General features: G+C 40.9%; 1 protein-coding gene across 2 annotated transcripts in view; it reads right to left on the bottom strand.

Moving 5' to 3' along the window:
* Positions 1–9,992, bottom strand: part of ITGAM (integrin, alpha M (complement component 3 receptor 3 subunit)) — an 88,009-nt gene that overhangs the window by 26,370 nt on the left and 51,647 nt on the right. The window contains exons 13-14 of one of the 2 annotated variants that reach the window (XM_011933636.1): positions 6,322–6,462; positions 6,022–6,234 (exon numbers count right to left, since the gene is read on the bottom strand). In XM_011933636.1, coding sequence (XP_011789026.1) covers positions 6,022–6,234; positions 6,322–6,462 — 354 coding nt within the window. The remainder of the gene's footprint in view (positions 1–6,021; positions 6,235–6,321; positions 6,463–9,992) is intronic. The other variant, XM_011933638.1, reaches the window with a different exon arrangement.

The raw sequence follows: 9,992 nt of genomic DNA, 5'->3' as shown, positions 1-9,992 counted from the left end.
ACAGAGCGAGACTCCGTCTCAGAAAAAAAAAAAAAGTCAAAAAACAATAGATCTGGCATGGATGTGGTGCAAAGGGGACACTTTTACACTGCCAGTGGGAATGTAAATTAGCACAACCTCTACGGAAAACAGTAAGGAGATTCCTTAAAGAACTAATAGTAGATCTACCATTTGATTCAGTAATCCCACTACTGGGTATCTACCCAAAGGAAAAGAAGTCATTATATGAAAAAGATACATGAACGTGCATGTTTATAGCAGCACAATTCACAAGTGCAAAGATATGGAACCAACCAACCTGTGGTACTCATCGACCAATGAGTGGACAAAGAAAACGTTTTTTATATATATACATATATATACACACACACACATACACACACACACACACACACACACACACAACCTGGAGTACTACTCAGCCATAAAAAGGAACGAAATAATGTATTTTGCAGCAACTTGGATGGAACTGGAGGCCATTATTGAAGTAACTCAGGAAGGGAAAACTAAATATATGTTTTCATTTAAAAATGGGAGCTAAGCTATAAGGATGCAAAGACAAGAGTGATATAACGGACTTTGAGGACTTGAAGAAGGGGAGTCTGGGAAGAGGTAAGAGACAAAAGACTATATATTTGGTACAGTGTACACTGCTTTGATGGCAGGTGCACTAAAATCTCAGAATTCACCACTATAGAATTCATCCATGTAACCAAAAAACACTTGTACTCCCAAAAGCCACTGAATTTTTTTTAAAAATCATATAATGACTATAGTTCACTCAGTACTTGCTTAAATTTTAGATAATAACTATAGTCCATTCAGTACTTGCTTAAATTTTAGAAAAGCTATATAAATTACTGGTACATAACTTGAAGATTGCTCTGGCTGGGCGCAGTGGCTCACATCTATAATCCTAACACTCTGAGAGGCCGAGGCAGGAGGATGGCTTAAGACCAGAAGACCAGGCTGGCCAACATAGTGAGACTTCATCTCCACAAAAAATTGAAAAATTAGCCAAGCATGGGGGTGCACACCTATATTCTCAACTACTTGGGTGGCTGAGAAGGGAGAATTGCTTGAGCCTGGGTGTCAAGGCTGCAGTGAGCTGTGATCTCGTCACTGCACTCCAGCCTGGGCAACAGAGGGAGACCCTGTCTCAAAAAAATAAAAAGAAAGCAACAGAGACAGAGACAGAGAGAAAGAGAGAGAGAGAAAAAGAAAGAAAGAGAGAAAGAAAAAAAGAGAGAAAGAAAGAAGAAAGAAAGAAAGAAAGAGAAAGAAAAGATTGTTCTTCCTTAAGAAAGAGAAAGAGAAAAAGAAAGAAAAGATTGTTCTTCCTTAAGAAAGAAAGAGAGAGAAAGAGAGAAAGAAAGAAAAGATTGTTCTTCCTTTAAGAAAGAAAGAAAAGAAGAAAGGAAAGGAAAGGAGAAAAGAAAGAAAAGATTGTTCTTCCTTTGGCTAATTAAGTAATGCCCTCACAGCACTAGATTACACAGTGCACTTACTGGATAAACTCAATAGTGCCTCTAGTTGGGTTGATTGAGGATGTCTGAAAAGCACTCACAGAGTGCAGTGCCTGCTATTGCACAACAGATGAGCATTTTCCTTTCTACACTGAGAATTTTCTTCTGTTTTTAGTGTGGTTTATTTTTGGCTCAGAAATAGTTGCTATGATGAAAATATTCCTTTGTTAGAAAAGACAGTAGCTACAACATCATTTTGAAAGAACCATGAGCATGAGCTATTTTTAAAAGCCATAAGAAGTGATTTGTTTATTTGCCAGGGTTAATTCTTGATTATGTTAACACTGTTTTATGATAAAGTGACTTTTTTAGATTAAAGTCAAAGAGGTTCTATATTTTTATCATTACAGATCACAGTCACGACATAGTGGGCTCTGCATACTGACTCATGTACTGAAACCTTAAATAAGTTAGTAAGAAAAGCAATAGTTTTCTGAAGCCATGATATGGGTGATACACAGTTCATACTCGGATTATAATAAAGCTCTTCATAATTGTGAATTATAGAACACTACTTTTTATAAAACCATATTTTTAGGGATATTTAGGAGTGATATAGAACTGGTAAATTAGTAAAATAAGTTTTACTGGATTTTTGTATATAATCATCTCTACTACTCTGGAAATTGAGGATTCATTATGCTGTGATCAACTTCAAATACTTTTTAGTTCCAAATACATGAGTTAATAAACCTTGCTTTTACAAGTATGTGCCAAATTGGGCAACATCAATGGATTTTCTAAAACTAATGTAAGTGTCTTTCATTTAATGTTATTTGACTCTAATAAAAGGCAAGATTTTTATATATAAATGACAAAGTTATAGTACTTAAAATAGTATGGTACTAGCATAAAGATAGACATATAGACCAATGAAACAGAATAGAGAGCCCAGAAATAAACCCATCCATATGGGTCCAACTGATTCTCCAAAATAATATCAAGAATACACAATGGGGCCGGGCGCGGTGGCTCACGCCTGTAATCCCAGCACTTTGGGAGGCCGAGGCGGGCGGATCACAAGGTCAGGAGATCGAGGCCACGGTGAAACCTCGTCTCTACTAAAAATACAAAAAACATTAGCCGGGCGCGGCGGCGGGCGCCGGTAGTCCCAGCTACTCAGGAGGCTGAGGCAGGGGAATGGCGTGATCCCGGGAGGCGGAGCTTGCAGTGAGCCGAGATCGTGCCACTGCACTCCAGCCTGGGGGACACAGCGAGACTCCGTCTCAAAAAAAAAAAAGAATACACAATGGGTAAAAGATACTCTCTTAGACAAATGGTACTGGGAAACTGGATATACGAATGCAAGATAATGCAACTTGACTCTTATATCATACACAAAAATCAATTAAAAATGAATTAAAGACTTCAATGAAAATGTAAAACATCTAGAATAAAACTCAGAGGAGAAGCTGTAAAGATGGTGATTTGAGCAATGAGTTTATGGCTATGATACCAAAAGTACAGGCAACAAAAATAAGCAAATCTGACTGCATCAAACCAAGTGAGACTTCTACAGAGCAAAGGCAACAATAAGCAAAGTAAAATATAACCTACAGAATGTGAGAGAGTATTTGCAAACTATGTATCTGATAAGGGGTTAATCTCCAAAATATATAGTGAACTCATACAACTCAATAGCAAAATATCTAACAACTTTTTTTTTTTTTGAGACAGGATCTCCCTCTGTCTCCCAGGCTGGAGTGCAGTGGCACAATCTCAGCTCACTGCAACCTCCGCCTCCCGGGTTCAAGTGATTCTCCTGCCTCAGCCTTCTGAGTAGCTGGGATTACAGGCACACACCACCACAGCCCGGCTAATTTTTGTATTTTCAGTGGAGATGAGGTTTCACCGTGTTGGCCAGGCTGGTCTCAAACTCCTGACCTCAGGTGATCCACCCGCCTCGGCTTCCCAAAGTGCTGGGATTACAAGCATAAGCCACCGCGCCTGGCCTTAATAACTTGATTTAAAAATAGGCTTAAGGGCTTGAAGAGACATTTTTTCAGACACAAAAATGCCCAACAGATACATGAAAAGATGCTCAACATCAGTAATCATCAGGGAAATGCAAATCAAAGCCACAATGAAATATCACTTGCACACCTGCTAGCTGGCTATTGTCAAAAAAAACAAAAGACAAGTGTTAGTAAATACATGGAAAAATCAGCATCTTTGCACACTGTTGGTGAGAAGGCAAAATGGTGCAGCCCCTAGGGAAAACAGTATGTAAGTTCCTCAAAAAATTAGAAATAGAACTACCATATGATTTAACAATCTTCCTTCTGGTTTTTTGTCCAAAGGAATTGGGATTATGATCTCAAAGAGATATGAACATGCCCATGTTCATTGCAGCACTATTCACAATAACCAGGATGTGAAAACAACCTAAATGACTATCAATAGATGAGGGATTTTTTCCTTCCCTCTCTACCAGGAAATGATGGATTTTTTTAATGTGGTATATACATACAGTGGGATACTATTCAGCGTTAAAAAAGAAAGACATCAGCCTGGGCAACATAGGAAGACCCCATCTCTACAAAAAATAAAAATAAATTAGACAGGCATGGTGGCATGGGCCCACAGTCCCAGCTACTCAGGAGACTGAGGTGGGAGGGTCACTTGAGCCCAGGAGGTTGAGGCTTCAGGGAGCTGTGTTTGCACTGCTGCACTCCAACCTGCATGACAGAAGAAGACTTTGTCTCAAAAAAAAAAAAAAAGGAGGAGGAGGAGAAGAAAAAGAAGAAAGATATTGTTTCATTTGTGACGACATGGATGAACCTGGAGGACATTATTCTAAGTGAAATAAGCCAGTCACAGAAGGATAAATATGGCATGGTTTCACTTATATGAGTTATTTAAAATAGCCAAACTGGCCGGGGGCAGTGGCTCACGCCTGTAATCCCAACACTTTGGGAGGCTAAGGCAGGTGGATCACTTGAGCCCGGGAGCTCAAGACCAGCCTGGACAACATGGCAAAACCCAGTCTCTACAAAATATACAAAAACTAGCCAGGCATGGTGGTGTATGCTTATAATCCCAGCTACTCGGGAGGCTGAGACAGAAGAATCGCTTGAACCCAGGAGGTAGAGGTTGCAGTGAGCCGAGATTGTGCCACTGCACTCCAACCTGGGCGACAGAGTGAAACTTCGTCTCAAGAAATAAAAAAATAAGACAACCAAACTCATTGAAGCAAAGAATATAATGGTGGCTGCCAGGGGCTGGAGAACAATGAGTTGCTAATCAATGGGTATACATTTTCAGTATGCAAGGTGAAGTTCAAAAGGTCTGCTGTACAACATTGCACCAATAGATGACAGTATTACATTGTACATTTTAAAATCTGTTAAGGTTTTAAATAAAAAAATTTTTAAACATAAAGAAAGAAAAACATGAGGCTGGTAAAAACCCAGAGACCAGAGACCAGAAGACTAGACGGTCTCAGGTGGCTGTGGTGGGAAAGAGTATGACACAGGGAAGATGGAACCAGACTGTAAGGGTCCCTCTAGACAGTGAGCTCCACCTGGCAGGAGACAGAAAGCCAACTTACAGAAGAAAACAGTTATTAGGGCCAGAATATAGGGTGACAAGTCATCAGAATGGGCTCCATGCCTTGCAAGACTCAGTGCAAAAAAATGTAGGACCCCTTGTTGAAAAATTATTAAGAATTGAAGATGGCAATAGCAGAGCAGGAAGCCAAGCACAGGGCCCTTCTGAAAGAGCGGCACGTGTGACTGCACAACTCCACATCTGTGAAGTGTGCAATACTGTAAGGTGGCCAACCTCATAGGTTTCCCAGGATGTGGGATTTCAGTGCTAAATCTGGGACAGAGCTAAGCAAACTAGAGCTCTTGGTCACCTTACCAGGACCAAGATTCAGAAGAAAGGAATGCCTGCATCCCAATACTGCTAGCTTGCCATGTGCCATCGCTGGGCCTTGCTCTACTCATCTGCAAAGTGGGAGTGATGAGGCTATCATGCACCTCCTATTGCTGTAGAAATAATCAATCTGGAACTAAGAGTCTTTGAGATTTTTGTGAAGTGTGTGTGTGTGTGTGTGTGCATGCACGTGTGCATGCACGTGCAAGTCTGACTCTGTCACTCCGGCTGCTGGAGTACAGTGTGACCAGGGCTCACTGCAGCCTCAACCACCCAGGCTTAAGCAATCCTCCGGCCTCAGCCTCCAGAGTAGCTGGGACCATGGGTGTGTGCTACCACACCTGGCTAATTTTTTTTTTTTTTGTAGAGACAAGGTTTTGCCATGTTGCCCTGACTGGTCTTGAGCTCCTGGGCTTAAACAATCCTCCCAACTCAGCCTTCCAAAGTGCTGGGATTACAGGCATGAGCCACCAGGCCCAGTCACATGTTATTACTTTTGAAGGTTCTGAAAGGCATACTGTGAGAACTTATCTAGCAGCTCTGGGCACACTGAATTAGAAGGAGAAAGATCAACAAAGAGGCTACTGTCATGACAAGGACAGTGATCGGGTCTCACCTGGCTATGGGAGGGGCTGATGCCAAATCCTGAGGTTCCATGAAACAGATAAACAGCACCCTGGTTGTCCTCCTCTCCTGGGGCCCCAATGGCCACATCCGTCAGCTTGTCCCCATTCACGTCCCCCAGCACTGTTAGGGCTGCTCCAAAGCGGCCCCAGGGTTGGCCCTGCTCCCCGTAGAGAACAGCATCACACTGCCACCGACCCCTCTGCTAAACACAAACAGTATCAGGCCCAAACCCAGGCGACCCCGCCACCCACACCGGGCCCCACCCAGCCCAGGTCCCATCGCCACTCACCCCCCGGGGCAAGGGGCACACAGACACCTGGCCCCCTCGGGTCTGCTCGTAGTAATGGGGGGCCCCGATGAGGACCAGGTCGGTGTTGCCATTGCTGTCCACATCCACGGAGCAGAGGGAGGCCCCGAAGTAGGCACCGATCTGAAAGAGACAGAGCCATAATCACACACCTCTTCCCACCTAAAGCAGATGTGGGGGTTTTCTCTCTGTGAAGAAAAGTTATGTCTGCTGGAGAATCCCTCTGGAGAAGATGTGATCTTCTATATGGTTCATGATAAATTATCATTTGAATGTGCTACCAGCTAAAGGAACCTATATAATAAGCCTGGCAGAGTGGTTTCTGCCTGTAATCCCAGCTACTCGGGAGGCTGAAGTGGGAGGATCCCTTGAGCCAAGGAGTTTAAGGCTGTAGCGAGCTTTGTCACCACTGCACTCCAGCCTGGGCAACAGAGCAAGACCCCAATCTCTAAGTGTGTATATATATATACACTTTAAATTTTAATAATTTAAAAGATAAAAAATAATTTAAAAGATAAAAACATATATATATGTTTTTAATAATTTAAAAGATAAAGAATAAAGAAGCCTATAGTAGAGTCAATGAGCAATGTGTGAGGATTTACCCCAGATGGTATTCCTGGGAGATTATTAAGGCAGCAAAGAAGGATTTGGGTTGGAAAATACAGATAGAAAATTCTAGAAGAGCAGACAGAATACCACTCTTTCAATATATTAGGAATCTTTAGGGGGGTAAAAAGTCAAAGTTGGCACTCTAATAAGGCTAATAACTGGCTTAGATTAAAAATAACTATTGCTACCCAGGAATATTTGTTGTGATATTAAGAAATGCTGTTTACCTACAAGTAAAAAGATGTTTTGAATATCTTCAAGGTCAATATGTAGAATTCATCCATAAAATTCACCTATTTAATCACCCATTCATTCATTCATTTATTCATTCATTCAACAAACGTGTTTCTTATTGCTAAGCACACAGCTGGGTAATAGAGAAACAGCACCTTCCAGGGCCTGAGCTCAGTGCAGCCAGGTGGAGGGGAGGAGAGTAATCGATGGATTAACAGGGAGATGTGTGCAGCAATTTCAAAATGGGACAAGTTCTAGGAAGGGAATGTGCAGGGGACATCATGCCAAGGCTCTGCAACGTGATTTCTGCCTCATACACCATTGGAGGGATGACTCATTGATAATTCAATACAGGCATTTAAGCTTTATCCTAAAGTCAACGGAATTTTGGTTGTTTTTTAGGTCAGATTTATTGGGGAAGAGTTTACATACAATAAAATTCAGGCTTTTAGTACATAGTTTTATGAGTTTTGACAAACATACAAAGTCATATAACTGGCCGGATGCCTCTCAGCACTTTGAGAGGCCAGCGGGTGGATCACCTGAGGTCAGGAGTTTGAGACCAGCCTGGAAATCATGGTGAAACCCCGTCTCTACTAAAAATACAAAAATTAGCTGGGCATGGTGACTGTAATCCAGCTACTTGGGAGGCTGAGGCAGGAGAATTGCTTGAACCCAGGAGGTGAAGGTTGCACTCCAGCCTGGGTGACAGAGCAAGACTCTGTCTCAAAAACAATAAAGTCATGTAACCAACACCACAGTCAAAACAGAAAATAGCTTCTTCATCCCCAAAATATTCCCTGCTGCCCCATCATAGTCGATCTCTCCCCTCCAACTACCAACATCTGGCAACCACTCAACTGTTTTCTGCCCTTATTGGCTTTTCTGGAATGTCATATACATGGAATTAGATTGTATGTGGCCTTTTTAATTTGGCTTCTTTCACCTACAATAATGCATTTAAGATTCATCTGTGTTGTTGCATGTATTAGTAATTTGCTCTCTCTTATTGCTGATTAGTCTTCCCATTGTATAGGTGTGCCACAGTTGGTTTATCCATTTCTCAGTTGAAGGACATTTTGGTTTTTTCCAAGGGGTGATTATTAATAGAGCGACCAGAAACGTTTGCATACAGGTTTTCATGTGGACATCTGTTTTCATTTCTCTTAAGTAAAGGCTTAGGAGGCTGGGCGCAGTGGCTCACACCTGTAATCCCAGCACTTTGGGAGGCTGACCACGAGGTCAGGAGATTGAGACCATCCAGGCTAATACAGTGAAACTCTGTCTCTACCAAATATAGAAAAATTAGCCAGGCATGGTGGCGGGCACCTGTAGTCCCAGATACTTGGAAGGCTGAGACAGGAGAATGGCGTGAACCCAGGAGGTAGAGCTTGCAGTGAGCCAAGATCATGCCACTGCACTCCAGCCTGAGCAACAGAGTGAGACTGTGTCTCAAAAAAAAAAAAAAAAAAATCCTTAGAAGGGGAGTTGCTGGTATGATAACCATATGTTAAACTTTTAAAGAAATTGCTTATTTTGAATTAATTTTTATATAGCGTGAGGTATGAATAGAAGTTTATTTTTATTTTTTTACTATGAATGTCCAATTGTTCGAGAACCATTTGGTGAAAAACTCTTAAACTATCTTTGCACCTTTATTGCAAATTAATTGTTAAAGTGTGACATTAATGTAAAATGTGTGGGGAGGAGAAGTTAAAGGGTCGAATTTTTGTATGTGGTCAAAGTTGTTATTAGCTTAGCATAGACTGTTATAACTATAAGATGTTTTATGTAAGCCTCATGGTATCCACAAAGAAAAAAAAAAAAAAACTGTGGTAGATACACCAAACGTAGAAAAAGGAATCAAAACCTATCACAACAACAAAAAATCAAATCACAAAGGAAGACAGCAAGAGAGGAAGGAAGAATGGAACAAAGGAACTACAAAGCAGTCAGAAAACAATAAACAAAATAGTAATAATAGTCCCTACCTGCCAATTATTAATTTATATGTAAATGGATTAGATTCTCCAGCCAAAAGACACAGAGTGGCTGAATGGATCTTGTAAAATCCAACTATATGCTGCCTATAAGAAACTCAATTTAGATTTAAGATCACACATAGGCTGAAAGTGGAAGGATGGCAAAAGATATTCCATGCAAATGATAACCAAGGGAGATCAGGGAGAACTATGCTTATATCAGAAAAAATAGACCTTATCTTAAAACTGCCACAAGAGACAAAGAAAGTCATCATATAATGATAAATAAGTCAATTAATCAAGAGAATGTAACAATTGTGAATATATATGTACTCAGGGCACCTAAATACATAAAGCTAATATTACCAGAACTGAAGGGAGAAGTAGGCAGCAATACAATAATAGTATTATCATTATTATATTCTAATAATAGTAGGGAACTTCAATATCCCACTTTCAACAATAGTTCAGACAGACAGAAAATCAATAAAGAAACAACAGACTTGGACAATACTATAGACCAGATGGATCTAACAGACATTTATAGAACATTCCATTCAGTAGCAGCAGAATACACAGTCTTTTCAAGCACATGGGGAACATTTTCTAAGTAGATCATATGTTAGGCCACAAAACAAGTCTTAAGAAATTCAAGATTTAAATCATATCAAGTATTGGCCAGGCACAGTGGCTCACGCCTGTAATCCCAGCACTCTGGAAGGCCAAGGTGGACAGATCACCTGAGGTCAGGTGTTCAAGACCAGCCTGACCAATATGGTGAAACCCCATCTCTACTAAAAATACAAAAATTAGCCAAGCTTGGTG

The sequence above is a fragment of the Colobus angolensis genome, unplaced genomic scaffold (genome assembly GCF_000951035.1).
Source record: "Colobus angolensis palliatus isolate OR3802 unplaced genomic scaffold, Cang.pa_1.0 Scaffold128, whole genome shotgun sequence".
Taxonomy (NCBI): Eukaryota; Metazoa; Chordata; class Mammalia; order Primates; family Cercopithecidae; genus Colobus; species Colobus angolensis.
The sequence above is the reverse complement of the archived record's forward strand: the minus strand, read 5'-3'. Positions and strand labels throughout refer to the sequence as shown.